Here is a 21008-nt window from a genome sequence, read left to right on the forward strand (position 1 = left end):
TTCTAAACAATTGTTTTTTATGCATTGTAATTAAAGGAAAAACATATCTGATAAAACATTTTAAAATCACTTTGAAAGAAAACCACGATGAGTACATAAATACATGGATAACAAAAAAGATATATCTGTATAATATATCTAATATTTCAAAAACATTGAACAACACTGGTTTATATATTATTATAAACTTTTATAATTTATGAGTAACAATCTACTATAGACGAAAATAAAACTTATTTCATAAAAATGGAATGTAAATATATATTTTGTATAACTTGAAATATGTTTTGCAAAATTAATCTGTAACTTAGCTGTTGTTTTGTAATTTTTTTCAGAATAAAAAACGCTTATTAGTTATTAAAAATTTGTTGAAATAACATTTATATGAAATGTATATTAACTGTTCAAAAATATTAACATGAATGAAGTTCTAAAAAATGAAGTTGGATTCTGGAATGGCATAATGAATTTCTGAACATATTTGTAACAATTACTGAACAAACTTTTCAGCTTTTTCCTTGAGATAATGTTAAAAACAATTTTTGAAGCATTTTTTGAGGGGTTTTTTTCAGAAAGAACAAAACAATTTTGAAATATTGTTTTGAAATGATTTAAATGAGATCATCAGACAGAGACGACGAAGGAGATGACGACGATAGGTCATCCTTAAATTTTACGTCAAAATCTTCCCCTTGACTCTCTTTAAAAAGTTCAAGAGCTGTATGTATACGAAAACAACTAGAAATATTGTCGGCATCCTGAACATTTGAAGCTGCAATCTCACCTTCATTTGAATTATTTTCAACATGTTTGTTCTCTTCATCAGTATCATAGACCGTTAATTTATTGCCCAATACCATGCCCATGACATCAACGCAATTTTGTTGCACATTTCTCGGTCTTGAGAAAACTAGCGATCCGCTATCACCTTCCTCGGAAAAGTTTTCACCGATGCCTTGTACAAGAAAAGTGGACATCCAATCACTACCGAGTACTCGTTCATGCCATTCGGGACTAAGAATGCTACCTTTCGTCACATCTGTTGTGGCTCCTATTTTATGAACAAGTCCAATATTTCCTATGCTTTCAGCATAAACTCGAGCATTAGTTTTCTTTCTGTCCTCCCTTGTGACACATACGTCGCATTTATCCACAAATGACTGTTCTATTTCGATCGCCGCAAAATCGCAGGATTGTTCCCTTGTTGTAAACATGCAAGATCCAATGTTCTCAAGATCTTGGTTATATGCAGGTTCACCAACGACGGGAAATATATGGTTGCAAGTCAAAGCATATTTTTTTCCTTCTTCGTCAGATTTTGTAACAAACCCGCCAAGTGTTCCTTTGCAATAGTTTCCATCTTCATTCCGTATATTTGCTTGTATTGAATCGCCCTGCATCATTTTAGTGTGTTTGTTTTCCAATTTCCCTTTCTCTACTTCTAAATTATATGTTTCAAAGAAAGTTGGATTCACCTTTGTCAGTTCACTCTTCAATGCATTGTCATCAGTCTTCTTGACAAGAACTTTAAACGAAGAATTTCTCCAAATTCCAAAAGAGTGAACGTCAGGTCTCCTGCAAATAAAAATGGAGAATCTTACCGGCAAAATGCTTAAGGAAGCATATTGTCAATTCAAAGTCTTATTTTGATTGTAATATACAAAATCTTAAGATTAAATTACTGTTTTAAATCAGACCAAAAACTTAATATCTTCCGTTTAAAAAGATGATAAATGTTTTAAGCAGATGCACAATGCAAGACAAACAACAAGCAAAGATGTAATAACAAAAAAAAAAGATTTGTTTTAAGATTTATATAGATGAATATTTAAGCTAAATTTATGAATTTGTTTTTAAAAATAAATCAAATAAAGAATTACCCGAAAAGGTAGGCTTTTATATTTTCTGGGATAACGGATTCTGTTCCTTCGTTTTGTAAAACAGGAGCAGCAGATATGTCTTTGCTGTTCTCTAATATCATCTGTTTGCGAATAGCCTCTATTTCAGCAGTAATTCCTGATTTCTGTATTTTGTTAAAACCGGCAGTTTTGAGATCTTTCAACAGTTTTTCTAACATCCGATGAATGGGTTCCTCTAAACAGATGGTAATTGCCTCTTGAATCTGTGCTCTGTTCCGAACAACGCTTATTATTGAATATACTGATTCATCTGTATCATCGCAGAAGTTGTTAGATTTGATGAGGACCTTGTGGCATGCTTTTTCTTGACGCAAATCATATTTCTTCAATAGAAAATTGTTACAAAAGTAACTAAAATTCTGATGTAAAAATGACTTATCAAAGACTTTTTTTCTATAAACTTTTTCCTTCACGACACGATAACGTTTCACCTCGTTCTACGCTTAAAAGCGTGCAAATAATTGTACGTTAAATTCATGAAAATTCCGTAGATGGAAAGATTAAACTAAATTCTAAATAAATTGTCTAGATACTCTCAGCTTCATATGCATAACATGGTTGATAGTGCGCGTGATCCTAATCATTTTCAAATTTGAAACTTCTAAGGCAAAGTGAATTGAAACTAAAACTAAATCAAAGTACTGATAGTACTGAAAAGCGCTAACCCAGCTTCTCTTTGTAAAAGATATATGTATATAACATTTTAGTTTCTGTATACGCAATATATTCCTCATCACTGCGTGGCAGCCCCTGCAATGATGTATGTAAGCCCTGTACATCAAATTCACAGTAGCCCGTACTAGCCCGTGCAGCTCCTGAAACTGGTTCCCTAACCAGTTTAAATGATGTAAACTTCTGCTCATAGGGGGCGGTTATTCCTTGCACCGGAAGTAGAAGTCTAACGACAATAAAGCGCTGAACTATGCTTAGCGCTTTAAAAATCAAATGTTGAAAGCAATTTAGGGGTTTTTAGAAAGCAAACCTGTTACATACCTTTAATTTTGATTGGGATGAAAGTTCATGTTCAAAGCAAATGATTGGTTGCGCTTCCCAGATGTGTTGATCTTTGTAAATTGTTCTCTTTCCTATCACAGAAACTGTTTTGAATTTCAAAGTGAAGGAATTATTTTATATAAAACACAGAGAAATTCATTACATTGGAGCTTCATCCGGCAGGAATTTGAGCTCTTTACCTTCGGAACTCATTCTCCTAGCAATAAGTGGACAGTGCGGTAACCACTAGGCCATCTAGTGGTTATCAAAAATCTTGCTTTTGTCAACAAACAGAACCTTCCGTGCTAGCCGAGGTCTACTGGAGAGGTGGTCACACGATACGATTTTACAAATGATTTTCAATTAATACAATCAATTCAATTTTATTATTGTACAGGGTAAAGCATTTTCACCAGAGAGTCAATTGAAAAATTTAACGCACTTCACATTTTCAATCGACTTTCAGATTTGCTTTAGACTGTCGACTTTTAGGTGGTCACACGGTACGATTTAAGCCAAAAGCGAATCAGATGAGAATATTGGTTGAGTAATTCTGATGGAAAATTGCATTGTGTAACCGCATCTTTTCAACCGTTAAAAATCTCAATATTTTTTTCATGTAAATATATATATATATATATATATATATATATATATATATATATATATATATATATATATATATATATATATATATATATATATATATACAAATTACCTGTACTTTTTGATAATAGGTGAAGGTCATCTTTTGTAAAGTCTCCTACAATTCCTATTTTTATAATGACGTCACTTGGCATTCCTTTTCCCAGAGCCTCTACCTTTTGCGCTTCTTCAACACGTTTTTTGCAGTCCCAGGTTTGTGTGTAAATATATTCAAAATGTGGAAAATATTTGATTTCGAAAAAACGATAATTAACTGAGGACCTTTGTGCTGACACTGAAATTGAGAAAATAGATATTGAGTATCGAAAACTATGTACCTTTCCGTTTTCTTATAAATTTTGTTTTACAGATTTCGTATTTGTGTTTATTCAAGCGAAAATTTGTTGTTGGTTTTCTTTTCCTGTTATTTTTCGTTTTGTTTTTGTTTTGTTTTGTTTTGTTTTGTTTGTTTGTTTTGTTTTGTATGGTTTTGGTTTTTTTTTTGGTTTTTTTTTTTTTTTTGGGGGGGGGGGTGGGGGTTTTGAATATTGTTATCATCATTGTTGAATATAGACATGCATTTACGTACATTTTAAAAGAGAATAAAGTTCGTTTTTAGGACTTAGGTCAATGATGACTAAAATTAGGTTTTTTAATCAATGATGTTTTTTTATTCCGTCCTAACCATTTATAGATCAAACGAAATGCTTTACCACACATTAAATGTTTTGTTTGACAAACTGCAACGTTTGACCATTACATGTACTGAATGACAGACACTATATCTTAGAAATAACGGCTCATTAAATTCCTAAATCATTTTTAAGACTATAGTGACATATACATATAAAACATTTTTACCATTGTTTTCTTGTCTTTGCTGTCGCCATCTTAACTCTGGTAGGCTCTAAAATATATTAAAAGATATACAAAGTTTTCGAACAAAAAGAGGGAAATTTATTTTTAAAGGATAGATATGATATTATTTGCATGATTTGGGATGTTTTACTTTAGATATATTAAATGCATCAACTGTGGTTTTTTGAATTAATAAAATGTTATTCTGTTCATTAGCATAAGTAATACTGATAGCAATTTTTTTTTAAAATTATAATTTGTTGAGGGTTTTTATGAGATTTGATTTCACTTTTTATGCCTATAAACATATTCTTTAAGGTAGCAGGCATTGCCTGGATAAGTCTTCTTGCATTGTTGAGGTTCTGAATTAAAGACTGAGACTTGTAAGTAGGGCCACTAAAGAAAAAAATCCTCCAGAAAATGTACACCTATATTTATATTCAAAAATCATTTCATAAAAAAAAAACCTTAAATAGGGTGACTTGATCTGTCTCCTCTGTTTCGAGGTCTTTTGAACCTGTTGAAAGTATCAAAATAATTATTAAATGCACATCCACATCTATTGTGAAAAATCATTCTTCTCAAATTAACAAAAACATTTAACAGATGCAATATATTTTTTGCATATATACTGTAGATTGACAAGTAATTACGATGGTTCAAATTTCACTGTGTTCTCGATTTATCATTTATACGCAAAAAATAAACCCCTCGTGGATACTATCCTTAGTTTTTAAAAACTTTTCAATGGTTATATTCTGATCAATTGATTTTCTAGTCAGCATGAATTTAAAATCATCGCGACTGGTAATTATTAGAAATTGTGAAATTTTGACTTTGAGGAGTTAAAACGAATTACAGTAGGGTATTAAAAACAACTAATCTGATTTCTGTCGGTCGCAACTTACTGGTTATCAAACTGCTCAGTAATAAACGATAAAACATTAAGATATTAAAGTGGTAAGCGTATTCACCTTCCAGGTTGACGCCATTTCTTTTGCCCTAACAAGTTTAATAAAATCTTATCAGTATGCAATCGTGTAACACATCCCTAGGGGTTGATATTTGCGATAAATAACCATGATTATATACCCTACATACTTATATTTTATGAAACAAAGTTGATATCCTTCTTCTGTTATTTGTTTTACGAAAATTATGAAAAAAATTTAACACAGGTGCTTGATAGAGTGTTATTTCCAGTTTTACAGTGTATAGAAAAAAACAAATCTCATCTTAAAATCTGAAAATTATAAAAAAAAAAAAGAAAGAAAAAAAGAAGAAGATTTTTTTCAAACCAAATCCCTTTATATATAAAGGAAAAAGCTATACCACTCCGGTATCTAACTGTAACGCAAGTATTTATACTTGATCTCTACAGTACTATAACAAACCGATAAATTTTCGATTTTCAGTTAATTTGTTATCAAGTTAAAGATTATTACCTTTCAAGTGGTGCCTTTTCTGTAAACCCGTGCTAGAGAAAAGAGGAGATGATGGACGTCTTGATATTAACAGTGAGCTGGACTCTCGCTCTGCAAATTAAAATATATATATATATATATTAACACTTTTTTTTCAAGCATGAATAAGGTATTCAATTGTGTTATAAAAAGGTATAACTTTGAAATAAAATTTAATATGCACGTACTTAGTTCAAGAAAAGACTCATTGTACATTAATTAAAAAAACGTTTGATGCTATCAATACAACAGAATTAATGATACAATAATATGAGCCAGATAAATGGTTAGGCAAGGGGCTCAATTAGTCTGATGTGGAAATGCATTTAGAAATAATTTAAATCATATAAACGATAGTTTATATATTATAAACGATAGTTTATATATTGATAATATTCTAGTTTTCAATCAACATATAGAGATTGAAGTGGTTTTCCTTTCTTTCTTTTTTCTTTCTTTCTGTCTTATCTCCCACCATTTTTTGTCGGCAGAATTTTTCAAAGATGACTGAATAGATTATTTTTTAAATCCTCGTGGATGAAAGATAATAATTTTTCCTTCGGGATTTTTTTACAGGTTTAAAAATATCTTTCCGGTTTTCCGTTTCCTGTCCCGAGTCACAAAAACCTTGTCTCCACGAGAAAATGAAAAGACTTGAACATCCAATCTTTTTGGAATAATATATAGAGCTATGCGTGTAGATGTGTTTATACTATTTTGTTAAATTTTGCTTAACATTAGGTCGTTACATGAAGTACTTCAGCAATGATTTCTTTTAATTTTTGTTTATTTTACATGGAATGAATATAATACTATAAAATTTTTCAAAATTTATCTTTACAATTTTAAATAAACAAACGAATTCCGGTGAGATAATTCAAATATCTTTTATATTTATCACTTTTTCCATATTTTGTACCCAAAATCTCAGAAACTGTACTTAATGAAGACACAAATCTTTATTGAATGATAGTCAATTGATTGAAGATGTGCTTAACCGTTTCATTTTATCAATCGTCACATCCATGTTTCCCTTAAAGGGTTTTAAAAAAATCAAGTTTTTAATAAGTTTAAATGTTTTTCTTTGACTATTACACTTAGGCTGATGAACCATAAAATGAAATGTGTCTTAAAAAAAAATTACAAGAAAAAATAGCTTTTAGTTTCATGGAGCGATTCGTTTGTCCGGTCCCGAGTCAAAATATTGTCTCAACGAGACCTCAATAGTGGCAGAGAATTCAGCAACAAAACTTTGTGAAAAGATAGACCTGTGTATGTAGATATGATAAATATGATTAATTTGAATCGGTTTAACTTCAGGTTGTCACATGAAAAATTGATTGTTTAAATTATCATTTTCGTTCTTTTGCATAAAAGTAGTTTCTGTAAAGATCTTACACATTTCTTACAGATTAATATGATACAAGACCGGAAGACCTTTTTGCTGCTATAGCAAAAAAGGTTAGTTCCTTTTTCTTTCTTTTTCATCATATTTCCCCCCCCCCTTATTGTCCGCAAAATTTCTCAGAGAAGACTGAATGAAAAATGACAATGACAAGTTGTCAACCATCTCAAAAATCCACAAAACGAAAAACAAATTCATAGCAGAACAACACGGACCTCTAAAAAGATAAAGGTAGGATCGGGTGCCGAGGAGGAGTGAGCATCCTCTGGTGACCGGTCACATCCGCCATGTGCTCTTTGTCGTAATCGGGAAAAAACGGAAAAGTCCTTAGACAATTAGATGATTAATTATGGTAAAACAATTAGTATGAAAAACGTCAGTCAGCATGCGACCCAGTGGAAGATTGTATTTGCTGACAAAGTCGTTGTATCGACCCTAGAACTAACAAAAAGATGATTTCAAACGAGATTGTTAATATTCCTGTTTTATCAACTTGTTTGTCGGTAGCTTGCCTCGCCTGAGAAACTGTTCATACGAGGAACATACCCTTGTGTATCAAATTAACTGAGAGACAAAAACGCCATACGCAGGTGATAAAGATATATTGCTACATACTTAAGGAAAGTTCAATATAGAAAAATTGAAGTCATCGCGTTTATCATAAAGTTTCGTTGTTAAGTTACCATTAATGCCCATTCCCAGTAATATATATCAGTATGAAATAGATGACGCAGACTCTTTGGTATTTTTTTTTATTTCAAGACCACTGGAACATATCGAGCCGACTTAAGTATGGAAATTATAACAATTGTTAATTGTTAATACGTCGTCGATATACCTAAATGCAGAGTTGAAGGCCACACCGAGTGATTTATTTTTTTTATCAGCGTTAACGTCTTTGAATTCTGCTTCATAAGAATACATAAAAAGACATTTATGAAATGTTCAGCGGTATTAGAAAATGTAGATACATCGAGAATTTATTTTCCATTCTGTTCAAATTGACTTCCTATTGTCCGATTTCGATCCCGACACATAGAAAACCTTGTCCAGATATCATCTCAAAAGCGGTAAAGACTTGAATAACCAAACTTTATGGGATGATAGACCTTTTTATGTATATGTGTTAAAGTTATAATTCCCGGTCGTTACCAGAGGAACTCAAAAAATGATTATTATTAAATTCTTGTTAGTTTGATGGAAATGAGTTAACAGTTGTAAGAACCACAAATGTAATCTATGCCATGTAAAATAAACGGACAAATTCTATTTCCAGTGAGATAATAAAATATCTCAATTTTTTTTTCTTCAAAATTTGTACTTGCGAGATTTATAAACTGTAAAGATCAAGAAACAAAATGTTAATGGATGATAGACATTTGTTTGAAGATTTGCCACTAAATGAGTGTCGATTTGCCAATCGGTTCACCTGGTCCTCACTGGAATCGTTAAAACAAATCACGTTATCAATAAATTCAACTGTTTTTGTTGACTGTTTTACTTAACCTGATTTACAATTAAAGACATTTAAAAGTAAATTTACAAGAATAACAAAATTAGTATTTCTTGAGAAGATGTTGAAAATGTGAACAATTTACAGACAGACGGACGGACAGACAGACGACAAACAAAATGTGATCAGAAAGCTTTTTTGAGATTTCAACTCAGGTGACCTTAAATGATTTCATAAGCCCTGTAATTATAATGCACGAGCCACACTGCTGTTACTGCGGTGCCCATTAAGGCCCATGAGCCTCTTGTTAATGTTTACAATGCTTCGGTAGGACATTTCAAATAGTCACCCAGTGTCATTCGTCGAGTCTAAGTATAATACAGTTATTTATCATGTAAACACAGCCTACGTCATGTTTTTTGGTCACGTTTTGAATATTAAATTGAAACATTCCAGTTTTGGATTTAAAATGAACTTGATAAACACTTTGAACTATCTATTTATGCTTAAAACGAATGGGGAGAGAGATGTATAAGCTTTTAAAAAACTACTTTTTCCTGTATATTAAACAAATGTAAACAAATACTTATGAAAAATCAGCTGGGAAAGGGATTTTACCTTCATAAATTGTGATAAATATTTTTTTTGGTATATATAAACATGGCACGAACCTTGTTAACATAACAAAGAATTGTGAGCACTGAATCTTCCTTATAGCTCTACATCTGATACTAAAATTCTGTTTGATCATCAGAAATGCCATTCTAGAGTATTGTAAACAATTAAAATACAAGAAATAAAAGTTTATCAAAATCGTAACCATGCCCCTTTAACCCAATTTGACATAGAATCTATGCAGAGTCTGGTTGAAATACCTGATATTTTTAAACACAGTAAATAATTATTCTAGATGCTTATATCATGGAATATAACAAACAAAGAACACAAGGAGTTCTTAGCTGACTCAATAAACAACTCAACAATTTATATATTAAGAACAACTCACGAGATTTGTATTCTCCAAATAGAACATGAACTGTATCACCTCGCAAATGTACTTCTATTATTTAATCTTTTAACTGTGTGGAAGCTGTAAATCTTATTCTTGAATATGATTTCTTATTTGGTACAAAACGTTGAGCTTTACAAAAAACAAAAACAATCCGTATTATAGAGATAAGTTACATTTTTTTCAACATACCATGTTAAAACCTATTGTTTGACCAGCACTTTTTTTTCAATATCACTGAGGCCTATGTACAGCAAAGCTTATCCTTTTTAAGCGGTTAGCATATACGTTAAACGCTTTATGTTATGTAACCAAACCTATTACGCAACCCGAAAGCTTCGAAAAAGCGCTACTTATGATGAATCAAAGTATTGAGAGTACTAAAAGCTAGGCCAGTTTGATATGTGCCACTTTCTTAACAAGAATGGCAAATTATCTCTATTTAAAACTAATAACGCGATTGTACTATAAAATATTGATGAAATAATATTTCATTGAGTTGAGTAACGAAACAACATGTTTAATAATTAATTCATTTACTGAATCAGCAGTACTATACAAGAAAACAAAAAAATTCCGATGAAAAGAATATAAATACAATGTATTTAAATTGGGTTTATTATGAAAAAAATCGGAGATTTTGTGATAAAAATATGCATACCTAATAATACATATTCCGTACATTCGTTCGGTTGAGCAACTTGTGCTGCAACCCATATGTAAGAAATGTGTTATATTGGAATAACTGTGCTGAAACCCCGTACAAAAGTGATGTGTGTGATGGTTGTCTCTCTTGAATTTCAGCACGTTGGTATCGCTTTTGTCAACAAAATTACATCGGATTGTCCATGCCGGAACTTCCGCACGTTATCAAATTGTTGACTCGGAACTCCGAGACTCGGTTTATATTTGAATACCATGTATCTTTTTTTCACCAACAAAAAAAACAACGTTTTGAACTTTTGTTTCGTTTTGAAGTTTTCATTCAGCGTTAAGTGTTAAACGAAGTAAAACGAACTTTGTTTTCCCCTGAATTTACCATATTGATTTTAAATACCTTTACATTAAAATTGAAAATATAAATCAATTATAAGATACGTTCATGAATGTTACGTAGTATTTTAATAGAAAGTCAAGGTGCATCCAACCGGACTAAATGAAATTTGTCTTGGAACTCTATAGTGCCCCAAAATGAAATAGTAATGCTTGTATTTCCAGCAACTTGAAAAACACATATGTTTACATCTTTCCAGTACTTTCAGTACGTTGATTCTAGATTGCTGAAAGTTTTTGGGAAAGAAAAATGAGGGTTTGGTGATTTACTGGTAACTGATCTGGAAGTTTGGTCGTTCCCTCCACGTTCTCAAAAGCGTTAAATAATAGTGGTACGAACTATCATACTACCAACAAATTAGGGTCAAGATCTAGTAAATGAAAGATGTCTACAGGTTTATGAAATTCAAAATATAAATCTTTCAATAACGCTTCATAACAATAGCTTCGTTTGATAAGGTTTGCTTGGTTGACTATTTTGGTAAACAGGTGTTAAGCTGCCATTTTCAATGTTATTATGAAGGGAAAAAGTAACAAATCCTGGAGTTTTGTCAAATTTTGACTGATGAAATATATTTAGAATACCTAAAGTCACTTCATAACCATCATTAAACAAGGTCATGATCTCTTCTGTATAATTGACTTGATCTAAAATTTAACATACTTCAAAAATTCAAAGTGGGTTGATTTAGTTCTAAATTTAATGTTCTTGAAAAATACTTTTCAGAGCACGTAATATCAAAGTGCCTTTCACACAATTTTTTTTCAATTTAAAGCTATTTTCAAATGTTCTGTTTCCTTTTGTTAAATGTTCATTAAAAAAAAAACCTGGATGACTTTATTAACTATTTTCAAAAAATTGTAAGACTAAGTCAACATGAATATGAATTTAGTTGTTATTGAGTCAATTCCTTATTCTAGTTATTTGCATGTCAAATGGCATTAAAAAAAACATGTATAAACTTAGAATGCTGGTTTATATGTGTAAAACAGTGGTCTTCTTATGACATAGACAGATTTGTTGTATACAAATATTTTTAAACAATTAAAAGCACTTTCAACCATTTTATAAAACTACAAATGTTTTTCCTATTTTCATAATACAATCATTCACTTTTCTGACAATATTCTTCCCTAATAGTTTCCTATTAAAACACTGCTGTGTAGATGTTCGCATGTGCAGTCCTGTAAGGTGGCTTTCTTTGGTATTTTGATAAACAATATCTCTTCACGTCGATGACGTATAACTCAATCAGCTTTGACGTTAACAACTATGGATGTTAATAGTTAATTTCATTGATCAAATGTCATGATAATTGATAGCATATCGTAAAGATTCACGCTATCTTGATGAAATCTAATTCATTCTGAATCGATTTGCTGGTCTTGCCTTACAAGAAAATTGAGCTTACTCTCTGCCCATGGTATCGTGTTTCGCATTTTGTCATTCATTGTTAAGAAAATTATTCCATTCTATACAGTCATGGTATATCAAATCCCTGAAACTTGAATGGTTAATAATTCATTTCTAATTAGGAGTAGAATAACGTATGTGGGATGTGCGATAAAGTTTTTGTTTAGGGTCGATAATGTTACGGTTGGTTGTTTCCGATCGAAACATTAAGGATGCATGTACTTTTTAATTGCAAAAATTATACGTTGTAGAAATATGTTTTCAAAATGAAATAAAATGAAATAAAAGAAACAACGATAATGAAAAATAAAAAAGGGTAATTTCTTTTTTGAATTGCAAACTTGTTCTAATAATTTTGCACACCTAAAGCGCTCATTTACTTTGTGTTCATCGAACATCTGTGTCATAGACCAAACAAATTGTAAACTCCGGCAGTTTATTAAACATAGTAAATATCAGACACTCAATCCATGACAGTAGGAATGTGTACATATATTTATTATTCATATCAGTTAACAACAAATAAACAGTACGTTTTCTGAAGTCCATGTCGTGCTACAATGCAGTTTCAAAGCTTATGCACTCCAATTTTTTTCAAGTGCGATAATTTTGGAACCTAGCTAACGAAGTTTGAAATTCCAACTTTTACGAGTCAATATCATTGATTTTAAGGCACTTTGAAAAAAATGGTGCATGATGTGGTCGATTTTTATTTTTATTTTAAAGGAAACTAAACGAAATATTCATCTTCGATGCATTATGCCCAACCTATCAACCCGTAATGTAATTCTGAATCAAATTTCCAAAAAAAGAAATGCGCCAGTAAAGAAAAGACCAAATAGACCATGTCTATGACAACTACTGTAAACGTATTGTATTTGGCGTGTAAAATATTTGGCGGAAATAAGTTTTCAAACAAGTTGGCGTGGAATTGAATTTGCGTTTTCCTGAATGTAACTATTCTTAAATATAGATGATTGGCATTTAGCGATGTACTTGATTTAGCGGAGGGCCGCATTCCGCCAAAAGCGCTTAATAGAATACACAGCCAAATGTATTTTGTTCCGGTTTTTTTTTTGTGAGATTGTTGTAACAAATCCAAAGCATAACTGGACCAATGAAACCAGAATAAATTTCAATTTTACAAACCATCTTACTGACATATGAAGAAACATTAGACATGAGCAAACATGATAAACTGAATCTAAAGAACTACACGTGTACATGTAAACAAAAGAAATTTCCGTCATATAAATAAAAACACACAACATATCCTTAACACTCGCAAATGTTTCATAGAACCGGGATATTGCAGCTGTATACACTCATGTCCAAAAATGATTTAGAACATCTGTATTCGACGAAAATTCATTGAACGGAGATAAAAGATATAAGAATCAATCTTTGAAAGACGTGTGGTATACGTGATATACGAAACTATGTAACCCTAAAAAGGATTGATTGTTTTATCACAGATGAAAAAGAACTTAGGCCTTTAATCATAAGATCACTCAGAACTTTGCATCATTCACCCAATAAATCAATCGAAACGCTGTTCTAAATAAGCTAAAATGGTGAACATTAAGTACGTTTCATCCTACGTTTCAACCGAAGTCTGTGGGCGGTTTATCCACAAGAATTCGTTTAAAGTCTGATAATCTGAGAATGTTATCAAAAATATTTTCATCATTTATTTATTTTTTTGACATTACTCCTTATATAGCCTGAGGCGATTATCTAGCTTTTCTCAAAGGACAAATATCCGGTTCCTACGAATGTGAATTTTTTTATATTTCATAAGGACATAACATGTTCCTTAAAATGAAAGGTATTAGGATATTCCATAAGAAAAAACTGTGTATCTTGCTTTTATCTCATTCTGGAAATAAAAATTTGGAAAATAAAGTTTAAAACTGTAGAGCTCAAATTGTGTTTCAGTCCCTTCAAATCTCCAATCGATACATATGTGCATAGAGTTACCTTTCAACATCTGTACAAAAAAATAATGTTAAAATCAATATATTCCTGTATGTTTTGGCATTAGAATCATAATGGTATTTTTAAATATTTTACATTCTAGTTACGATTTCTTTAGAGAACGTTTTCTCTTGGAGGAATCATACCCTAAGTCATGGGTACGTTTTCTCCTAGGTACGATTTCTCCTGTGTACGTTTTCTCCAGCATTCAAATGAACGTATGTATTTTATGCTTACTGTACAAATATACATGTTCGAATATACATGTTAATTTTTTTTTATGATTTCCATTTTGATCAAAATGTCCTCAATTTAGAAGTATGATATTTTAAAGTTCACGCTATTTCTTTCATAAACAGTTTCTTTTTATATAGTTATTCTTTCAGAATACATTGACACAAGGCTGGAACATACAATTTTTTTCCCCCATAAAATATTCATTAATGCAGAAAGAAGTTGCTTATTGAATATACACTCTTGATTTCCCATGTGAAAAAATAAAGATGAGAAAAAGGCATAGTTTTGATTAATTTTGATGGCAATACGTTTCTTTTTGCGTTATGTAATTGTATACTGCAGTTGATTCAAAAAATAGATAAAAGCATATCTATTATAATCTTTTCTGCCAAAAAATATCAATATAAATTAACAGAAATTAAACTTTTTGAAAACTGTTGAAATTCAACACTTGTCTTATATCCTTTTTTAAGCACAATAAAGAAGTACATTTAAAAAGTTTAGATCGCAGATATTTTTTGACCGATAGCTAATATTAATTTAAAGTATATGATCTTATTCTTGTTTGTCATTTTAAACAGTACCGATGTTTGATTATATATAGATCATAATTAATCTGAATGATGGTAGGTTTTTTAAACACTTACATACACTTTAATACACAAGAAGAAGCAAACATAAAACTGATAGAACTAGTGTGAATGTACAATACCAAAAAAAAATTTTAATTCTTTACAGACCACAGTTATGATAATCGATGTGTGATCAAAGGATAATTATATGTTTTCATCATATAATCTTATTGATTTTGATATTCAAAAAAATCACATCTATCTAAACAAATTATAAATTATCATTAAGAATAGATATAGGATATTCATAATCAATAATTTTATTAGATATTCTCAGATAATACATGTAACGGTACATGTTTTCAAAATTCTACATTGAAAATTTCTTACCCATTTTGTTATAAGCAGTTTATACTGCCATCCCTCGACTGCCACTTCATATCCAAGATTTATTCTGATTACCAGACCAGGAATAACCTCAGTGGTTATCAACGTTGCTGGATGCATACTGAGTATTCAATATCGGGTGCGTCAAAACTATGTTGCAAATACTAGAAATCAATACCAAGTTTCTGCGTGGAGGGAAGTAATCGATATTTTCAACTCATAGAGGGGCTACCAAATAGCTTCAAAAATTAAATTTTGATAGAGATGTTCATTGTTTGTGGCTAATGAAAAGACCCATTTAGCGTTCTGTTCGTGTTTGTCTGCATTATGTATCCAATGCTTTCAAATACCACTGGTTGTCCCATTATGTTCTCTCAATTAGAACATAAATGCATGCTGATAATTAGTACCCTACCCGTGAAACCTATTTACATATAGCTGAAAAAAAAATCGACAAATTGGGTGTCGGTATGAGGATATGCATGCTGATGTTATCTACTCAAAACCCCTTTTTTCTCTCTTTCTCTCTTTTTTACATATAATGTCCTGTTATTATTAATTTTCCCCTACCAGTAAAACGGTTGGACTAAAGTTTTTATCTCTGTCTTTGCGTCTGTCATTCTCTCCTAACTTGGTTAACGGGGATTTTTTCGTTATTGATTAAAAATCATTTAATATTTATCCGTTTGATGAGATATTGTCGCTTTTCTTTGATACCTGAATCAATAAAATTTTGCCGGATCTACTTTTCTAAACTGTTCTGATCTAACACTATTTATAGAACAGGAATTTCCAAAATAAACACTGTCAACAAAATGTAAAGCTGTGTCTGTTTTATTGTCAGCAAACAAAATACAACTTTATAAACATAAAAACTTGAAAGTTTAACCTTCAAAAATAAACAAAACACATTATTTCATTCACGAAATAGAAAATTAAGCGTCTTCTCACGATTACGTCTGCTTCAGATCAATCAGCATTACTGCGAGGCTGGCTGTTCCTTTTCCAGAATCATTATAACGAACATACAGGCCTATACACTTTCACGGTAACACTGGTGTTCAAATTTGGTAACGATGATTTTCAAATTTACACACGTACATGATCGGTCATCAGAATAAGCATCGTAGCGCATTGATGAAGTTTTCCGGTCAATTTTTTCTTTGATACGTCGATCAATAAACAAATTATTATCTTCATTTCTTAAATTGATTTGAAACTTAAGACTTGCTGTGAAGTTTCATAGTTTGAGTTTTATTAAAATTATTCCATAGATGAAATGAGAAAATTAACAAGGCCGGGCCTAATTTGTTCTGCCCTAGATTTTTTCATGAAATTTTTTACATGAATTTCTACTGAAATAATTATTATTTTAAGATGAAAAAAATAGACATATACCAAACCATTTGTTTAGGGGGTCATCTTAAAGTCGATTAATTTTCAACAAAGGACCCGATGGGATCTTGCTTGAAATGTCGAAATTTTGCATATTTTTCACTTTTTAAAAAAATTTCTCCCCTAGGCATTTCTTTTTATGTTCTACGTCCAATGGTCAAATAAAAAACCCCTTTTACCTCCTGATTTGTTCCTTGGGTGTTATCAAAGTTTTTTTTTTGTTTTTTTTTTGTATGCCCAATTTCCCAGATTTGTCAGATAATGGGGTTTTTTTATGGTGGAAATGGTACGCATTATAGCATTATTAAAATATTCAGACATATTTAAGTAATAAATAGATATATAACATCACATATTATGGGTCATTTATATAAAATACGGCTTGAAATACATGTATTAAGCTATATTCAGGCGAGGAAAGAAAACGTTTCAGAGGCCTAGGCTTGCTGAACCCTCTTCACATTTTCAACCTGAGCCCAACTATAGCTTATACTTCAAGACATTTATGTTTGTTTTACAATATAATATTAATTTTACGCATCAATCGAGCTATTTTCGACAAATTTCGCTGAAATTCTGCAGTTTAAAACCATAACGCTATGGCGTCAACCAAGCAAAAAGATAACGTCACAATGCAAATGAAACACTGCGCGAAAGCGTGTGTACTCGAACTGTACTCGGCCTCTTTAATTTCAAACAATCTCTTTTATCTCATTTGGTTCGTCCTAAAACACCTTCATTCTATTTTTTAAAAAACTATTTAGCATATAAAACGACTTTCCTTTCAAATTTAGGGTACCAATCTCTCCATGGACTTATATTAATAACACCGCTTTTATCATTACTTATAAGGCATGTTACTGACTATCCACAGAAATATGTTAGGTTATCAAGCTCTGTAAGAGACCGGAAAAAAAACCTCACGTCTATGGACGTCATCTGCCCAACATATAACTTTAGACATTCAGTAATTAGGCATACCGGTCAAAGACCGAGTAAAATAGTTTGTATGTTATTAGAAATACAACAACAAAAAAGTCACGATCGCCATTGTGACGTTTGTGCTTTGCTGCTTAGAAATTTCTATACACAGCAATTGCATTTTTGTTTCCTATAACGTTGCTTCATTCAAGTTCAAGGCAAAGTAAATTTCTGTAAAGAGTCTATAACAACTTTGATAATTATATGTGTTGTTTTGCCAAGGACCTAGACTTTTATATTTGTACGTTTATAGATTGAAGAAAACAAGGTATAATTTGTTGACAGAAAAGGTATTATATTCAATAGGTTAGGTCATTATGGTTGAGGTGACACAAATTTTTCAAGGACCATTCTTGCTGAAATATCCCAAGACACAACAAATAACAATTTGTATTAATTAACATGCATGAATCATTTAAAGGTTTGGTGGTGAGACTACATTTGATGTGGTCAAATGTCTGCCCCAATGTTTACAAAGGAACACTTGTATATAACAAAACTCTATCCTGTAAGGTCGTTATTGGTTTCTGTTTTTCACAAAAAGCATATCGATTTCTGTTACACTTCTTATTGTAGGTCATACAAGTAAACACTTAGGTTTAAGTTCTCATAATAAATAGTGATTGAAAAAAAAAATTCAAGGTCGTTTATTTACAACCAAAGACGTATTAGCAACTATCGAAAGTCTAATGTGACGTAATTTGAAAGGTCGTTTTATGCATCAATTTTCTTTTATACTATTATTTAAACCGGACATTTAAACACAATATCCTTTAAAAATAAGTAATATGCTATTTTACTTTCTTCCCATATAGGAACATAACTATGATGATTAAAATCTCACATATGCGGTGTCCACAATGACGTTACATCGGGTACAGGTTTTTTTTTATATCTCATTCAGTGTTGAACATGAAAACTCAAACTTTATGAAACAGATCCGTATCAACAAGAAGAACACATCCATTTGCTTTAATCAGAAGCAATGATTTACAAATATTTTATTAATTTGAACTTATATATTTCACAACGATTGACAAGCAAGTTCTTGTATTAATGTCTCTCGTTGGTACGGATGAATACTCGACTGAACTTTTTTCCACACTAACAGCTGCGTCCTGTGTATAAGGTTCTTAATGCCGGGATGGCAAGGGAACGGACAATTCTAACTAACCTCCCAAATTTTTTCCTAATCTATTAACATTCCTCCTGCATTTTTGGAATCACCAATACAGATTTCACTCGACCTAATATTTTTATGTGTGGCATCTGTCTCGATTAACACAGATTATTCACTAGATTCTTGTCCCCAAACAAAGCATGCTTACACTAAGGTAAAGTTACTGTAGATTTCTTTCTTTTCAGTACATACTTTTCCATATATGTCTTTAATTTGAAGAACAAACATGCATTAAATGAAGACAATCGGAGTAAACTACAAAATGTACAATCCTGTATAAAACCAAAATAAAAAGGTGTTTATACAAACCCATTATTAAAAATAAAATGAAAAAGCATGCGAACTGGTGGAATTGAAACAGGATACACAAAAAAAAACCCTTTGCGGTAAGTAACAGGGGTGAAACCAACTGCACTATACAAACCTTTCAGGTAAAACACGTGTATATAAACCGTTTTCATAATATCAATTTTTTTTTTAATTGTAGGGGTTTCATTTTTGCAAATTCGGACCTCAGGGCATATGTACCCCTAAAAATCCTTTCATAATTTATTCCTTCGATCTAAACCTGTCAACGATTTTTAGAGGTAGGCCTGCCTTGATTTTTAAGGCCAAAATTCATGCAGAAATAGACCATTTTGCTTTAGAAATGATGGTTTAGCCAACTGTGAAGGTTGATTCAAGAATAACAAGCGCAATATGCAAAGTTTCCTCAGAAAATTTGAACATTTTGGAAATATGTACTGTAGAAAATATCAAATGAACTTTGAATTTTGAAAGTGATTTCTTTTCGCGGGAAATCGATTTCCCTTTTAGGCCAGTTATTTTCTTATATACATGTGATCCTTTTTTAATGGTATTTTAATAAAATCAAAATCTTCATAGACCATTTAACAGAGGATGATTATCACATTAATATTGATTTCCATCATTTCAATAGCTTTTCATCTAGGACGTCACTAAAGTTTACTGATTTCCGTCATTTTGCAAATGAATGAAAATATTGACATATGCTCTTTCTATTTTGCCTTTTGAAGTCTACAGACCGGGTCAGCTCAAGTACGATTTTACATATGTTTTGTTCATACTATTAAACACATCATTGATAAAAATAGTACTTAGAAAGCATGCGTTGGATATTTTCGAGTCGAAAACCTTCAAAATACACACATTTTTGCTAACAAATTTTTGACACAATCTTCATAAGGTCATTTCTTGTTATGAAGTGACTGGGGTATTTAACTTTTAAATTCTTCTTTTTAATATGTTTTCAAATATCTTCAGTTTTTTATAGTATCCCAAGTGTTATACGTCACTGCGAAAATGATGACGTCATCTTTCTCAGCTGTACCAATGATATTCAAAATTGAGGATGATCATTGTATACTAACATTTAATCCATTTACCCACCTTTGTTAAGGTGGTAATGTACACCTCCATGTTGTGACGTATTGAATTTTTTTAATCGAAATAAACAATAAAACCAAGTGTAATCATATAGGTAGTTTCTTTCCCAATAGTGTCACCTAACAACGTAGCGGAGTGGGTTATGGGGTTTACAAAGAATATCTAAGTCAAAGGTTCGAATCCCGCTGGGGGTTTCACAATTGTTACTTCTCCAAATATTTTTAAAAGCTACTTTTTAGTTAAACATCGTAAAGTTTAAAAGTTCTAAACCGGTGAAAGTATTTCAATTATAATGCACTTTAATTAAGGAATGAAATCAATATTTACGCTTTATAAACCGCGAAGCGGTTTATAATAAAGCGTAAACTGTTCCAAACCATTTTATACCGTATAAAACTAATAAATATTGAATTCATTCCTTAAAATTTAATTTTTTTGCTATTTGTTGATAAAAACAGTCATTTGATCTATAAAATGACATCAAATTGTACAAAATTCAAACGTAACGTCAGGCGGATTGATACTTTTTGACTTTAGTCTTACTATGACGTAGGCAACATTCTTATACGATATAGAATAAATTTTTCAACCAATCAGAAAACGTGTTACAACCAGAATTAAATTATTTCACATTAATAGCGACAAATGTCCCGTACCATC

The 21008-nt window shown here is 31.2% G+C and overlaps 1 protein-coding gene across 1 annotated transcript; it reads right to left on the minus strand.

The window, feature by feature from the left end:
- Positions 1-268: 268 nt before the first annotated feature.
- LOC117687101 (uncharacterized) lies at positions 269-15515 on the minus strand. The gene is made up of 8 exons (XM_066067487.1): positions 15389-15515; positions 5861-5950; positions 4883-4932; positions 4419-4464; positions 3631-3852; positions 2913-3004; positions 1881-2242; positions 269-1575 (listed from the first exon to the last, which is right to left on the minus strand). Exons 1-8 carry the CDS (start codon positions 15390-15392, stop codon positions 612-614), a joined length of 1830 nt encoding a protein of 609 aa, XP_065923559.1. The 5' UTR covers positions 15393-15515; the 3' UTR covers positions 269-611.
- Positions 15516-21008: the final 5493 nt, after the last annotated feature.

This window comes from Magallana gigas, chromosome 1, assembly GCF_963853765.1.
Source record: "Magallana gigas chromosome 1, xbMagGiga1.1, whole genome shotgun sequence".
Classification (NCBI taxonomy): Eukaryota; Metazoa; Mollusca; class Bivalvia; order Ostreida; family Ostreidae; genus Magallana; species Magallana gigas.